Genomic DNA, 17,067 nt, shown 5'->3' with positions numbered 1-17,067 from the left:
CCACTTTGTCTAACAATGTGATATGTGTTGCTAGTTCTCATGTAATAGAGGCTGCCCAGGAAAGCTTTGCTTTCCCGAGTGTGTGCCGAAAGTTACGCTTCTGCAGTAGATCAGGAGAGATGGCTTCTCTTCTGAGTGTTGTGATGTGGACATCTGTCTATAGCTCAATATATTAGATGACTTCAGCAGATAAATGTGATTTATGTCACATTATTATGTTAAAAAAATTACAATACAGAATTAGTTTCAACAACCATTTGTTGATAGAGTAAATAGATACATTCCCTGAAACTACAGAACTCACACAAAGTACTTCTGTCAATTTAAATGGGAAATCTTGGACTGTCTTGAGATTACATAATCTAAAGATCAGAAAGATTTTAGCTGTTTTAAGCTTCTGATCGCTCAGCTGTTGGCTCGCCAGTCCTAAGTGTCCACAGCTAAAACATAAGGCTGGTCTTAGAAAATCCTGAAAACTTTTTAAGATGATAAGCCTGAGTTGTTGTTGTTTCTTCTGGGGTTTTGTTATGCCATTGGGATATTTTATTTCACATTTAAAAGTTTTTGTTTGAAGACATGAGGACTAGAAATGAATTGTGACTGCCTTGATAAAGATTAGTTATATAAATCAGATAAAATTTTAACCATAAATTAAATCTCACCTGAGTTTCACAATCCGGCAATATGATTTTGATGTTCCCTTTGGTGGCTTTAGATTACGTTCTTAAGTAAGGAAAACAAGATTGAGAAACTAACTGGAGGTACTGGGGTTTGGAGGGTCTTGATTATTGTCTTTAGTGTATTGGAGGGCCTGGATTATTGTACGAGAAGTCCGTGCTTCGGACTGTGAGCTCCCCCTGCCCCTGCGGAGGCAATGCCAGGGCAATACCAAGAGAAGCGCAACTTTTGCCTGCCTTGCATCTGTATGCGGCATTGCGCCGGGGTGGATGTGTGACCCCCAGGAGACCTCAGACCTTGTGTTTCTGCAGCCTTGGGTCCAAAGTCTGGCGTCCGGGAGATTGGTGCTGCAGCCAGGCCTGCCCGGAGGCGCTGGATGGGGTGGTTGTGTGGTGGGTCGGAGCGCCAGGGCGAGAGCTGGGGTGTGAGCGCAGGAGACAGGGACGCCTCGGAGCTGCTGCCTGGTGGGAAATGGGAAAGTAAGACATAGAGATGGTTGCAGAGGGTTGCACAGGAGAGAGGCATGGCTGAGCAGCATTAGCGAAAGAACATAAAGTAGACAGCAGAAGGCTGTTGTTTAGTTTCCCCATATAAATGGTGTCTTGTAATCTTTTATTCTGTGGGCAGCTATACATGGCGGTGTTTAATTAATAACTTATTTTGCAGCTAAACGCTGTAAAGGACTGCAGATCTCACCAGATAAAGCGGCTGTATAACACCTCTCTCAGGCTGTTCTTTAATACGCCTGTCCTAGCTGATGTCATCTTCAAAATACAAGGTACGGTACCTCTGCTCCCGTTGACGTGGGCAGTGCTGCACCTCCAGCTTTTGTCCTCTCTGTGGGAGAGTGGGAAATGGAGTGACTGCATTTTCTGTTCCATCAAAACTAAGACAATGTACGGACTTAGCTATCATTATGGAAAGTGGGGTTTTTGCTTAGGGATAACGCTTGTCCTTATGGATGCTTTACAGCAGCGTCCACTCTCAAGGTGGTTTGTGAGTGCTGATAAACCTGCCCACTGCAGCAGACTTTGTGCCTCTCTGATTCTCATGCGACCCTTGGAGGCTTGGCAAAACGAGGGATGTGCTGCAGGAAAGGCTCCTGCAATGGCACAGCACCAAGGCTAAACCAGAGACTGCATCACAGGGGACGGTGGGTTTTTTTTTAAATGTATTTATCTTGCTTGCGTTCCCACCTGTGCAAGCACCGGGACATGTCTGCGGGCTCTGCCCAGCATCAGACCTCAGAGAGGCATGGACTCTGATGGACACATCTACACTGGCTCTGAGTGAAAAGACCAGAGGTACTGGTTATTGACTCCTTACCACCTTCACTCTGCCTGTCTCAGGCTGGTGCTGGCTGTGGATGTGCCTTTTTCTGCCCTTCAGAAGCTGACAAGGACTTCTGTCGCAGCATCCCAGACTGGCCAGGGCTGGCAGGGGCCTCTGGAGATCACCCAGTCCAATCGCCTGCCAGAGCAGGGTCACCCACAGCAGGTGGCACAGGATGGCGTCTCCAGGAGGGTTTGGAGTATCTCCAGAGCAGGAGGCTCCACACCTCTCTGGGCAGCCTGTGCCAGGGCTCTGCCACCCTCACAGGAAAGGAGTTTTCCCTCACGTCGAGATGGAATTTCCCGTGTTCCAGTTTGTGCCCGTTGCCCCTTGTCCTGTCCCCAGGCATCACTGAGAAGAGCCTGGCCCCATCCTCTTGCCACCCGCCCTTTAGCTCTTGCTGAGCATTGATGAGACCCCCTCTCAGTCTTCTCCAGGCTAAACAGCCCCAGGGCTCTCAGCCTTTCCTCACCAGAGAGGTGTTCCAGTCCCCTGCCGATCCTTGTAGCCTCCGCTGGACCCTCTCCAGCAGTTCCCCGTCCTTCTTGAACTGGGGAGCCCAGAACTGGACACAGCTCTCCAGATGTGGCCCCACCAGGGCAGAGCAGAGGGGGAGCATGAGCTCCCTCCACCTGCTGGCCACGCTCCTTTCAGTGCCCCCCAGGAGACTATTGGCCTTCTTGGCCACAAGGGCACATGGCTGCCTCATGGGCAACTTGTTGTCCACCGGGACTCCCGGCTCCGTCTCTGCAGAGCTGCTTTCCAGCAGGTCAACCCCTGACCTGTACCCGTGCAGGGGGTTATTCCTCCCTCGGTGCAGGACCCCCCCCTTGCCCTTGTTGAACCTCAACTGGAATAGAGCAGCTGTGGCTGCCCCTTCCCTGGAGGGGTTCAAGGCCAGGTTGGCCGGGGCTTGGAGCAACCTGGGCTGGTGGGAGGTGTCCCTGCCCAGGGCAGGGGGTGGAGGAGATTCTATGATCCCGCCATCTGACATGGTCAGTCTGGCCAGAGGCAGGTAACAAAACCCACCCAGTGTCCCAGCCCCAGCCAGGCGGAGCCCAGAGCCCAGCGCCATCCCGAGCAGAGCCAGGCGTGGGCTCAGACCTGCCACAACTCAAGGACATATGAATTATTGTGGTTTTTAAAAAAAAAAATAAAAAAATACAAGTCTGTTGAGGTGATGGTAATTATCTAGTCCACTTTGTGGCCGGGATTAAAAAGAAGTGGGAGGCCAGAGGCTGGCTTTCCGTGATGGCTTGTCTGTAACAGAGCGTGAAGTTACGGAGGTTGTTGGTGGCGTGACGTGAGGTCTGCTCACAGGGATCCTTGGCGAGGGCTCAGGCAGGAGCCGCACTGGTGGCAGCACCTTCTGATCCCATTTTGTCTGCAAAGAACGTGCTTGGGTCCACCAATATGCTGCAGTGCCACAGGTGATTTTTTTTTTTTAAATTAAATGCGTTCACCATTAAAAATTAAAGTACGGGGGAAAACAGCATCACATGCTTTTGTGAGAATAAGAATGAGACAATTTTTAAATGCTAATGATTTTCCCGATTTGTGCACGCCCACCCTCCAAGCAGAAATGGTCTTTTAGGATTACACAATTGTTTAATTATTTTCAGTTTTAAATCTCAGAGCCAAAAGTGAAACATTAATCCCTCAAAAGTAAGCACATGAGGACAGGCAGATTCTTTCTAGATGTTCTGTGCAATATGCAGAAAAAAACAAAAAGATCTTTGAAAATGAGAACAAAGCTCTGGTGCTGAATGTAACGACGCAAACAATTCCTCTCAGTGTCCCACTCCCGAGAAAGGCTTTGTGGGAAGATGATGAAACCAAACCACCACTATATATTTCACAAAAAAAAAAAAAGTTCCTGTCGAATGGGTTGACATGTATTTTTAAAAGAGTGAGCTTATCCACTAACAAAATATGAAAACTGTTTTTCCTAATACAAGCCTTTTCCCGTAATTCATTAGCCACAACAACTCTATTAAAATTAAATAATTACTAAGAGAAACTGAAGGCTTTAGTCTTGATCAGGCAAATACATTTTAAAGTCTTCAAGTAATTCTTTGAATCCTGACAGTTGCTTTGAGCTTTCTAGCTAACAAAAGAAGTTGGGAACCATTGAAAACAGGAGCACGTTATGTCCGTGCAAAGACCCGTTACGTGACTGAACATCCTAATTAGTAGGAAAATATCCAATTGCATGCACATACAAAACTACACGCATATCTTACATCACATCTGTGTATTGCTCACGTTACGTGCATAAATATATAATACCACTGACGTGTTCTCTCTACCCAGAAATAGAGACATTTTGTATGCAGCTTAGAGAATTTGGAAGTAGAAGCACAGGTGAATTAGAAATACAAGAAAAATGAAAAAGTGCCAGATGTCTTCAAGGAATTAGGTAGGCGGCAGCATTATGGTTAAGAAGGAAATTAAGACACTAACTTCTGTGTAAGGTTTTACAGGCGGTGAGCCCCTGGCCCAGGGTGCCCAGGGAAGCTGTGGCTGCCCCATCCCTGGAGGGGTTCAAGGCCAGGTTGGACGGGGCTTGGAGCAACCTGGGCTGGTGGGAGGTGTCCCTGCCTGGGGCAGGGGGTGGCCCTGCCCTGGTGGTACTGCCTTTAAGGTCCACTCCAACCCAAACCATTCTGTGATTCTATGAAATTCACTTAGGCAAAATACTTAATCTCGTTAAATTCATACTTAGTGGATTTAATGGAATTTCATCTGGGATAATTTGGCTTTCTCTGCTTTGTGTGGTTATGTGGAATTTTGACTTCTGGAACACACATTCATTACCAGTGGGTTTACTGATGAACACAAATTACTCATTTGCATAATAATTCACAGCACTGCATATTTGTGTAATGGGCCAGAGGCTCAGTTAGTGTAAACTGGTGCGACTCCAGTGGTGTCAGATTTTATACTAGTTGAAAGCCTGTTTCTGACTTACAAAAGTTTTCCCCATTTGGAATACCTTGTGTTGGGGGCGGGTTATCGTAATAAATTCGGTATTTTTGTTCACTGGTGGCTACAAGGCTACCAAGTAGACACTTTGACTAGTATAAAGTGAGGCTGTTATTAGTTATCTATTGGATATTGTTAAATACCTTAATCATGTTCAGTGAACTGAAGGCCTCCTAAGAGAACATGAGCTTTAAAATCAAGGTCTTTCTGTGTGAATAAAATCATCACAGGTTTTTATCTTGCTTCCGGCAGGTGCAACTGTACCAGCCCACAGAGCAGTTCTGGTAGCTCGCTGTGAGGTAATGGCAGCTATGTTTAATGGTAATTATCTAGAAGCAAATAGTGTTCTCGTTCCAGTGTATGGGGTTTCCAAAGACACTTTCCTCTCCTTTCTAGAGTATCTTTATACCGACTCCTGCTGCCCAGGTAAGAAAATTTAAAAATACACATATATCTGTTACTTATTTTTCCGTAGCGGGGCATTGATAGAGAGTAATGTAGCAGCATTTATTTCATTGAAAAATGCCAATATTTTAATATATAATGTCCCAAGAAAGAGAAATTGTCCATACTGGGCAATAAAAAGAGAAATCAGTCTCATTCAAGTAAAAATCAGAACAAGTGTCACAAGTAAAATGCTCTATGTTTTCTGTGCTTACATTGCAAGACTCAAAAAATCATGAAATTTCATTTCTAGTCCATTACAATCACCGTTAAGAATTACAGTTCTTTCTACATCACAATAATAATGCTTTCTAATCTTATTTCTGCTTCTAATTTCAAAACTGTCATGTCTTTTAGCATATATTTTATTGTGTTTAATATAAACAAGGTTAAATTGTACCTTATTTAAACACATGGATATCTTATTTATATGTGAAACCAGGGAAAAAAATACGTCAACTGGAGTATTTAGCAAGAAAAATTGAGCTAAAGTATTCTTTGTGTGTTAACATTTCTCTTTTTTAATGAGAAGAAAAAATACATACTAAATATGAAATATAATTTAAATACAGATAATTTTGCTTTGATGTAATGAACGAATTAATGATGTTGTGATATGTGGTTTTGCTTTTGTTTTCTTTTCAAATAATTCTACCTTATTCTTAGATTTTCCATATGTTTCTCCTTATAGTGCATCTAACATTTCCTTGTCCATCAGTTTACATATGCAGCCAGTGTACCATATATTTTTTAAAATACGATTGCTCCATTCTCTTTTTGGCCTTTATAATATATTTTCTTGTACGTGTATCATAGAGGTTCTTTTTTGAAAGACAAGTTAGAAAGCTAAATCCCTCTCACTAATCATCACTTACTTTAAATAGACCAACAGCACTTGACTCAGTCTCTTCAAGATAAAGGATATTGATAACAATTTATTACACATACCTTGTAAAAAGTGCTAATTACTCTTTTCCTGTTAATTAGATAGTTTATCTGGGAAAAGGGAGTGACGTGGCAAACTTACAATGATAATAGTGAAAAATAGAAGAAGGTGATCAACAGCCGCTTGATTTTCTATTCACTGTTAGGAGTTTAAAAGATAACTCGGTGAAAATTGGCTTTGATCGTCTTGTCAAAAAGGTAAAACGCATGTAACTTCCATTTTCTTGTTTTTCAGCCAGTATTCTCCAAGCCATGTCTCTCCTGATCTGCGCAGAGATGTACCAAGTAATGAGACTCCAGCATATTTGTGAGCTTTACATTATCACGCAGCTTCAGAGCATGCCTAGCAGGGAGCTGGCATCCACAAGTCTCAGCATTGTCAGTTTGCTCAAAAAAGCTAAGGTACGTGTCGCACGTATCAAGTAAAAATATGTATGTTGACTCTAATTAGTGAGGGTAGTTTAATTGCTAACATTTTTAAGATCTTAATAATTTCCATTCCCAAGGACAAACACTGATATACAATCCATTGATTGGGGACATCTGGTGGCACAAGGCTGGCTAAAATAAAGCCTTCTTCAGCCTTTCATAGCAGAATGTGCAGTCATACCAAAATGCGTGTGCTTCCTTCATCAAGGACACATTGCGTTAATTCAGCCTAATTGCAGCTTCTGCCAGAAAATATGGGTTTTAGGCAAGTGAAAATGCACTACTTCCTCTTCTAATCAAAAAGAAAATCGTGTGATATGCAAGTGGTAAAGGAGATCTAACCTGGTAGAATATTGAGTGAAATACATAAGAAGCATGAAAAGAAAATATTAGAGGCTGAAAAAAGAGAGAAAGGGAGACACTAAGATGGATTTGGAAAACAGAAGAGGAAAATAAAACCTGAATTGTTTACAAGGCTGAAGCAGGATATTGTCTTAAATGAACAGGATTTTGTGGAGAAAGAGGAGACAACAAAACCAACATGCCACGCTCCTTACCTTCCTCTTTCTCAAGCTCTGCTCCTGTGCAGAAGACAGAAGTTTTCAAGGTTCATGACCAAAGGACCCTGAGGGGTTAGGTCGCACGTCTGGGGGAGGAAGTTTTATTGTTACTTTTTGGGTTTCCATCTGGTTACATATTTCTGTCAATGACTTTTCCTTCGTTATCTCCTCCAGTCATAGAATCATAGAATTGTCTAGATTGGAAGGGACCTTTAAGATCATCGAGTACCACCACTGACCTACCACTGCCAAAACCACCACCAAACCATGTCCCTCAGCACCACGTCAAAACTTTATTTAGTAAACTGCTATGTTGACAGTGGAAATCAGAAATATTTTGACATGCGAGGCGTGGTTGTGTTTTAGACATGGTAACGTTAAGTGTTGTTTGTGTTTCCTTTCTTCTCACAGTTTCACAATTCTGATTGCCTTTCAACTTGGCTTCTTCATTTTATTGCCACTAACTACCTCATCTTCAGTCAAAAGCCTGAATTTCAAGATCTTTCAGGTAATTTATCAATTACTTTTAAAACAAGAAATGTTTCCAGTTCTGCTTAAATCAGAAGTGAGGTACAAGACAGTACTACTCCTGCATGAGAAGATGATTAGGGATCCTTTAGACTACACTGTCTAGCCCAGTCCAGAGTCTGTCTGAGCTGGATGGTTCACCACCTAACTGTGGGACCAGCATGCGACACGTGAAGAGCAGCACAGCCAGAAAACGCATCCCCTCGTCTGTTGGTTACTGTGCTGAGGGCCAGGTTCCCACCTATTACTGCGTTGACTGCGGCAATTTGGTCATCGTATGTCGACCCCTCCATGCCCTTATGTGTATAAGTTTGTGTAGTTTGTACATTTGAATCAAGGTAATGAATCACCTCCAATACTTGATTTTTAAGGGTCAGGGTTTTCTTTGAAGAAAGTAGGATTTTTATAGTATTCTCCAGCAGATCTCACAAAAATCAAATAACTAATGTCCATCCAAGTAAATAACCCAGGTTCTTCCAGGGAACTGATATTTATTTTCCTAATCGGTATATTTGTTTCCTGATATGTAACTCTGGACAGGTTTGCTCCTTGCCTATGGGATTTTTCATCACCCTGATGAAGGTGATCTTGACGGGTGTATCTCTTTGACCCGTGGTTCTTATTCAAACCGTTGGTACAGAGACAGAGTATTCCAGAAGGCAATTTTTCTTCTCAGTGAGACGATCGCTTGGTCCAAAGTGCATTGAAGGTCCTCTTTCCTCATTTGCAAGGCTCATATACGTATATGTGATGATGGACAACTTTGCAATCGTTATGAGCAAAGAAGGGAGAGCTAGGTCCTCCCTGCTTTGTTTGGACCTGGAGTTTGTCTTTCAGCGGCCCATCTGCGCACCCTCTGAAGTGTCCATTTTGTGTAGCCAGGTCTGGATTAAACATGAGAGTGCAGGGCACCTGTGCTGGCGGGTGTCACCCACCAGTGGGTTCGGTCCACAGTAGACCTGCTTTGCTTTCTTCCTTCTGCGTCAGGTGACAGGGTGTGTTTGAAAGCACTTTGTGATGTCTTCCTCACTACAGGGCTTTGGTCTCAACCACACGGAGGTTCTCCTGAAGCTGCAGGAATCAGGTTGTTCTCCCCGTTTAGCGAAGGTGGGAACTGCCTCTGGCTTCCCCTTGGTGAGGCAGGAGAGCACAGACACATGGTGGCTTGGGGTCACCACAGGGCTCGATCTAGGCCCATCTGCTTGGTCATTTCGCAGTTCTCCAGTGGGTTATCAATTTATCAGTATCATTTATTATTTTATTTTTTTTCTGCTGGGGAAAGTAATAGTAATAGCGCTTCTGTCTCCATGTTGTAGTTGTCCTGATGGAGATCAGGCTCTGTGTGAGCCTGTTGTGAAACTTACGCGGTGATGGCTCTGATAAGCATCACTCACCGGCCCTCGTCGGCACGTGCTCCAACAGCTCCGGCATAACTCGGGAATGGGCTGTACAGTGTTGCCGTGGCTCACGTCTGCTGTGCCACCTCCTGGAGCTGCCTCCATGATTCTGACACTGGTGGAGCATCCAGGGCTGATGCAGGGCGCTACTAAGGCTGTTGTCGGCCAGATGAGATTTGTGAAGGCTCTGGCGGGTGGCTGGTACCAGGCTGGCTGCTTTGGAAAGCACCTGCGGGCTGACGGGGTGGAAGGAAAAGGGCAGCACGCCAGTGGACTGATTCCATTGAGATTTGGTGTCCACATGCCCGGCAGCCTGCCCTTTGCTTTTCTCTTTCCTCTCAGTCCCTTCCACGTGATTCACAGAGAGGGTGACACGCTCTGCTGCATCCCACTTGCACCGAGGTGCCTGGAGGAAAGAAACAGGAGAGAATAAGTAAATAGGGGTCGACGGGGTGGAAACGTTGTGCTCTGGCTTGCCAGGGCACACACACACTCCAGCACGGTCAGCTGGGAGCATGCTCCCCCAGCAGCAGCGGTTGGCCTTTCTTACATGCTTCCACCAGTGACAAAAAGCACGTGCAGTGAACGATAAAAATCTTGCTGAATTCTTAATTGCTCTCTTTACCTTGCTCTTCCTAATGATCTTGAGACAGGCTATTGGCATAGGGATTGAAATACCCTCCTCCATAGTGCTGCAGCAGAGAAAAACCCTCACAGCTGATGACCACACCTGGTTATCTTCTAAAGATAAAGAATATTCATCTTTAGAATCATCTCTCTGCTCTCTTCAATGAGTATTGTATTTATTTTATTAAGTAACTTATTTATTGCTGACTTAATAGCAAGGGAACATCGTGTGGTAACTTTTACGTCCGCACTACAGTAAGATCTAGGCAAAACGGATAGCACTCGTCCTTGCTTTTCTAATTGTTTACGTCCTTAAATTTTTTTAACCTGTTTTAAAAGACTTTTTGCAGCCTGTGCACTTCTGCCGTATGTTTGAATATTACATTTAATTCCTTTCTCTAGCGGAGGAGCGCAATTTTGTAGAGATGCACAGGTGGCCTTCCCACTTGTACCTGAAGCAGCTTGCTGACTACAGGAACTACGTCCACTCCCAGAAATGCCACTGCGCGGTGATGTGAGGAGGCTGAGCGGGCCCCAAGTGCGCCTCCACCGGGAAATTTCAGACTGGGAATTACGCACAGGATAAAAATCACGCCGGGAGCAAACCCAGATGCTGGTGTGCCCTGGCACGCTGTGCGCCGTAGCGCTGCAGCGCGCTTACTGACCTCCTTTGCTTTGATAATGAACGGCTCGACTTCTCTGCTTAAAGCACTGAGGAATGTGTCGTGAAGATTTATTTCAAGCACAAGGATTTCACACCTATGGGGATTAAACACAGTGTGGGACAGTGTCATGACTGTCATCTGTTCCCGCTTCTATTTTCTTTATTGGTTATTTTATTGTTTTTTTTGGTTATTTTTGACTGCTGAGACAGCAGCTGTTGAAAGCAGATTTTTTTTGTAAATCTGTGTGCAAGAGTAGCGCAGTAGTAGTGCAGGGAAGCTGAGAAGCCAACTCGTAAGTTCTGTAAGTATTTCAGAATGCAAAAATTTACTGCAGCATCTGCTGGTTTGCGAAATAAAGGGTAGGCTTAATGAGCATTTTAGTTACTATTCATTTTCTACTTCAAGTTGTCTGTAGTTCCTTTTACTGAGACTCTTACAGTCATACGACTTATTCCAGAGGAATACCTATGCATCACTACATTCTGTAGTGCCTCTCAAATATCTAAAAATTGAAATAATTTCTCCTCCCAGTAAATAGCAGAGGAAAGTCTGCTTTAATAATCTGTAGAACACCTTTGGTAGTGTGGTCATATTATATTTTTCCTCCTGAGAAAAAAAGTCAGGAAGAGCTCAGAGCGTACCCATACGGTGCTGCTAGGGACTGGGAGGAACGGGAGGGGGGTCAGCAGCCTTTCGTAGGTTTTGTGGGAGAAGACTCAGTGGCACTCGTGACTTTTTTGGGAAAAATGGGTCTCGTAATCCAAGGCATCCCCCTGGTCACTGACAGCGTAAATGCCCCATGTGCTGGTCGTGGAGGGAGAGGACCCACATGACCAGCCCTATGGGGAACGTCGGCTTTTGTGACGGGACCTTGAGCTTGACCCTCCCCAGCGGAGATGCAGTTTAAATTTAATTATATCACGGGCTCATAAACTACACCGGGCGAGACAAACCCGATTGTGTTTTCTGGCTGCCTGGGGTCTTGCGCAAGGGTAACAGAGAAATCCTGAGTGTTATGACTAGGATGACCCTTGCAGACGCTATTGAGAGTTTTCTTGACCTAAATCCTTGGTTTGTTGTGCCACTAACTTATAGGTATGTTGTAACGTTAATGACAGAATGAACCCAACCTTTACATAAGGGTGTCTACCGAGCACGGGTACTTTTCTGCACCTGAAATCTTATTGAGGAAGTAAACCCTTCATTGTCAGTTTTGTTGTACTTTAAATTGTGCTTTGGCAGCTGCCTTTAATTTTGGTATGTAATCTGAGCCTAGAAAAACAAAGAAAGTACACTGAACGTATCATTCATCGTTTCCCCAACGTCCACAGTAGGCCAGCTCAAACGTACCTGGAAACTGCAGCTGTGAGACGAAGATGGAACAGCAAATTGCTGCAGCTGAATCTTTTTTTTTCAGTAAGAACTGTTTTTGTATTTCAAACCAGTTTTATAGGTGAGCTGTTCTTTTCAAATTCCATCCTAGAGTCATAGGCTTTTTTTTTTGCTTGGTTTTCTGGTGACATTTTGCAGAGGTTGAGAGGGTATTTCTTATTTTTGGACACAAAAAAAAAAAAAAAAGAGCTTGTGACTCAGCTGGCTGCTGCAGGCTCAGAATTCTGAGGTTAGTTTTATGTAAGAGTGAGAATTCATTTTTATTTTTAATTTCTCATCTGGAGATCCTAAAGTTCTTTAAAAGATGAGATGTACTTATCGACATCTTCCATATAAGGAGTCTAAAATATAGAGCATTACGTTGCTTTCCCAAGACCACTAATGAAAACTGAAAATGTTAAAGCAAAAAATGACTAGGAAAGTAATATGTATTGAAATTAAATGTGAAAAAAAGGTTATTTCCTATCACTATAGTACAAATTTTAAAAATTAAGCCTAAGTGGATAGATATGAATAGAACTTAGTGGTTTTTGAAGCATGAAGTCGTGAACAAAAGTGAGCGTGCAGCTGCCTGGACGCCTGACAGTCACAGCACGTGCTTCTGCCGGCAGCCGCTCAATTACCCAAAGTATGGATTATACGCCTCATACTGACTTCTTGTACAAAACTGATATAAAGGATGTGTGAATGTTCGTCTGCGTTGCATGTAGTCCGAAATTTTTAGTATTTTGAAAGCTTTCCCAGGTTTTTGGTAGAAGTTCGTCCGTTGCCACTAATTTTAAGTATAGATAACAAATAAAAAAAATACTATTTTTAAATTTCTGTAGGTGTTTTATAGGCATTTAGATATTGGCTTAACAGAAATGCAAACTCTTTATGTCCAACCAAGAGAAATATTTTGCTATTATATATTTTAGTCAGTGGTAACTACAGGTTTTATACAGAGAAGCCAGGCAGTGTAAAAATATTCATTATTTATTCACAAATCAATGCACACTACTATTCAGGCATAAACCAGCTTTCCATTTAACTCAGTATTCCCATAAGGCCGCCTGTGTCAGGTGCAAAAGTGCTGTCCTGGCAGATATAGGCCATCTGATAAATTTAAATTCTTAGAATAATTCTTATTATAAATTCTTATTTTTATTCTGTATGAGGATTTTCTGTAGAAATGTATTTATCTTAAAGCTATTTTTAAAACTGCTACTTTATCGTTCAGAAGCGTGACTGAAAGCAGATCTTGATGCTTGGTGAGTTGCTGTCGGTGATTTCTTTTTAGTGGAGGCTTTAGTGGATGACACCCATCACAGAGAGACAGGAATTAGGGCGCTACCGAGTTCGGTATTTATGAATAACTTTGTATGGTACAAAGTAAAAATTGCTACGGTATAAAATAACCCACCTTTATACCATAGTATAAAGTAAAAATCAGGAACCAGCTGAAGAAAGGTTATTCAAGCAAGTAGTTTTGAAAAAAAGTAAAATGTTTGAGGAGGAAAAACTTCCGTGTTGGCGTGGGAAACCTGCTGTTTGAGATGTTTCCCAGGCAGTGCAGAGGGTTATCCTGTTAGTAACACCCGGGGCTCTTGGAAATGGACTTGTTGTGCTTTGATAAGCAGTTTACCGCATTCTAGTCCTCTGCTTTGGTGGCCACCACGAGAGCGGTCTTGTCCTGCAGGAGGTAGGCTGTGCCAGAAGGGCATCCAGAGCCAGTGACCGCCCCGGCACCGGGGAGAGCCTAGGGGGCAGGCGGAGGGACCCCACCTCCTTTGGTGCCATGGGACTTCCCCTGGTCCCAGCATCTCCCAACCCATCCCAGGCATCAGCAGCGTCGGGGTCAAAGAAGGAGGTCGGTGGGGAATTTGGGTGCCCTTCGGAAGGTCTTAAAGTGCTTGAGATTACAGTTTCAGAGTCAGGTTTGAGTGGAATTTCAACTCCCGAGTCCGTCATTAGAGCAAACTCTCAAAGTCCACTCCTAGGAGACAAATTTTTGAACAGTAGATCGCACCGTGTAATTCTTGCTGTACTGGTGCATGTGTATGCTTGTCCCAATCTAGCACTAAGCTTTATAGACACTAACAAAGAAAGCTTTCTGCACTAATAATCTTTTCCACATGATAGTTAAAAAACCTCTGCTATCGTCCTTTAGGTCTTGGTGTACTGTTTCTGAAAAAAAAACATTAGAAGGAAGAAAAGCTATTTTGTTAGGTGTGTGCTGAAACTCCTGTATGTTTTTCTTTTAATACACCCTGACTAAATGTGACTAAATGTACAAGGTTTCAGATAATATGTAAAATTTTGTTACAAAAGTAAAAAAATTTTCTCTAGTCAGTCTCATGTGATTATTTACCCATGTGCATTAGAAGATTTGAGAGTTAGGCTGGAAATATTTTTTGTAGCTTATAAGAATCATAGACTAATAGATTCATACAGTAGTTTGGGTTGGAAGGGGCCTTTAAAGGCCATCTATTCAAACCCCCCTGCCCTGGGCAGGGACACCTCCCAGCAGCCCAGGTTGCTCCAAGCCCCGGCCAACCTGGCCTTGAACCCCTCCAGAGATGGGGCAGCCACAGCTTCTCTGGGCAACCTGGGCCAGGGGCTCACCACCCTCACAGCAAAGAATTTCTGCCTCAGATCTCACCTAAATCTTCCCTCTTTCAGTGTAAAACCCTCCCCCCTTGTCCCGTGGCTCCCCTCCCTGCTCCAGAGTCCCTCCCCAGCTTTTCTGGAGCCCCTTTAGGGACTGGAAGGGGCTGGAAGGTCTCCGCGGAGCCTTCTCTCCTCCAGGCTGAACCCCCCCAGCTCTCTCAGCCTGTCCTCCCAGCAGAGGGGCTCCAGCCCCCCCAGCATCTCCGGGGCCTCCTCTGTCCCCGCTCCAACAGCTCCGTGTCCTTCTGCTGTTGGTGCCCCAGCGCTGGAGGCAGCGCTGCAGGGGGGTCTCACAGAGTGGAGCAGAGGGGCAGAATCCCCTCCTCGCCCCTCTGCCCACGCTGCTGGGTGTGGGGGGCTTTCTAGGTTGCAATCACACATCACAGGCTCATGTTGAGCTCTTCACGCCCCTGCACCCCCAAGCCCTTCTCTCAGGGCTGCTCCCCATTCCCAGGGGTTGCCCCAACCCAGGTGCAGGATCCTGCACTTGGCCTCATTGAACCTCATGAGGTTCACAGTGACCCACTTCTCCAGCCTGTCCAGGTCCCTCTGGATTGCATCCCTCCCTCCAGTGTGTCAACCACACCACTCAGCTTGGTGTCACCTGCAAAATTCCTGAGGGCGCCCTCGATCCCACTGTCCATGTCACTGATGAAGATACTGCACACTACTAGTCCCAGTATGGATGCCTGAAGGACACCTCTCATCACTGATCTCCAAGTGGACATTGAGCCATTGACCACTACCCTCTGGATGTGATCATCCAACCAATTTCTCATCCACTGAACCGTCCACCCATCAAATCCATATCTCTGCAATTTAGAGAGAGGGGTGTTGTGGAGGACCATGTCAAAGGCCTTACAGAGGTCCAGAAAAACAACATCAGTAGCAAAGCACTGTATGTTTTTCCTTTCTATTTTTGACCTTGCTGGAAAAAGATGGAGCTGATGACAAGTGCAGATCTGTGTTCAGGTTTACCTGCCGGGGTGGGGTATGTTGCTGCACCTCTTTCTATATTACTGTATGGCTTCTGGAAGTTGGGATTCCTCTTCTGCTCAGCCCCTTGACTGGTGTTTTCCCAGTGAGTTACTGGTTTGAGTGGTGGTGAGGTTTGTACTCAAGCTGTTTGGCTGGTGGTGGGCATTTCTCTTTAGAAGCAAGAAAAATATGACAAGGGAGAGATTTTGTTTTCTTGGAGTCATTTACCAATGAGGCTAAGGAGGACGTGTAAGACTGTAGAGTGTGGATTTTACTTGTCAGCCTCCAACAGACTCATTAAAGCACCACATACCTGCCAGTGTGTGGTATCAAGATAAAAATGGTCATTGTTCATATCCACCACCCTTCGTTTCCCCCTGGCTATTAGGAATTCTGATTAACATCCTGGTTGCCTCTGTAGCAAACGATTTAGAAATTATCTGAATATCCAGGAAAAATGACCAGATGTTTTGACAGCTAAAAGTGACTCCTTTGTCATGCACCCAACTAAACCTCTCGCTCCAGATCCCCAAGAAACCTCAGCTTCTACCGTTAAGCTTTATCAATCCTAACTTATTACTTAACTGTAAAACTGGTGAAGACCAGACACATCTCCAAGCTGAAACCTGCAGTTCCCAGGCCGTGGACACGGACAGGCGCCGGAGAAGGTGTGCACCAGCAGTGTCATTTACTGTAAATTCGAACTGTATCACATGAGCAGGAAGCATTAAGCCTTTATGGGAGCTAAAATGGAAATATTTCATGAGGTGAAGGTTTTTAGACCTAACGTCTGTATTTAGCTATTCCTGCTTTCCTGTCCCAGTTCAGCTTCCAATGCGTATGCAGTTACTCGGCTGCATGGATAGGGTCTTTCCTGCCCTTGGGAAAGGGCCATGGAGCAGGTGCTGCTGGAGGCCAAAAGCTCCAGCTTTTCACCGAGACACCCCAACACCGGAGTGCTCAGTTTATGGCACGGAATTTAACTTTGTCAAAGCTACCCGAATATGAATCTCCTCCGAAATGTTAAGCAAGAAGGGAAGTAGCATGACTTTTTCAAGCCTTAAAAATAGAAATTTGTGGCTGCAGTTTTAACCGTTACTGAGCAGTTTCCCTCATCATCATCATCGGCAGGAATAATTACTGCCCGTCCTCTGAAATTCCGTAGAACACACCCCCAGCAGCAGCTCTGACGCAGCTCCAGACGTGCATGGTGTGACCGTGCATGAGAAAATTCCTACAGCAGCCTCGCCTGGCGCTTGTTCTGCATCGCAACGTGTTTAAAGTTTGCTATTAGATTTTAAACTTTGAATCCAGTGGAAATTCTGCCCGCACAGAAGGACTGGGAGCTGTGAGTTCTGCTTGAGAATGGCTTGAAAATAAATATCTGTCATGCAATCTAGGAAATGTCTGCATTGAACTTCCCATATTTGAGGACTTCCCTTTGCCCGGGAGAGGGTT

At 44.5% G+C, this 17,067-nt stretch overlaps 1 protein-coding gene across 2 annotated transcripts in view; it reads left to right on the top strand.

Annotated features, from left to right (window-relative positions):
- RHOBTB3 (Rho related BTB domain containing 3) overlaps nt 1-14,268 on the top strand; it is a 33,400-nt gene extending 19,132 nt beyond the window's left edge. For both annotated transcript variants that reach the window (XM_063320079.1, XM_063320081.1), the window contains exons 8-12: nt 1,345-1,456; nt 5,248-5,421; nt 6,620-6,786; nt 7,785-7,881; nt 10,328-14,268. In XM_063320079.1, coding sequence (XP_063176149.1) covers nt 1,345-1,456; nt 5,248-5,421; nt 6,620-6,786; nt 7,785-7,881; nt 10,328-10,443 — 666 coding nt within the window. In that variant the 3' untranslated portion in view covers nt 10,444-14,268. The remainder of the gene's footprint in view (nt 1-1,344; nt 1,457-5,247; nt 5,422-6,619; nt 6,787-7,784; nt 7,882-10,327) is intronic.
- The last annotated feature ends 2,799 nt before the right edge of the window (nt 14,269-17,067 follow it).

Source organism: Chroicocephalus ridibundus, chromosome Z (assembly GCF_963924245.1).
Source record: "Chroicocephalus ridibundus chromosome Z, bChrRid1.1, whole genome shotgun sequence".
Classification (NCBI taxonomy): Eukaryota; Metazoa; Chordata; class Aves; order Charadriiformes; family Laridae; genus Chroicocephalus; species Chroicocephalus ridibundus.
This window is presented reverse-complemented; position numbering and strand designations above follow the sequence as displayed.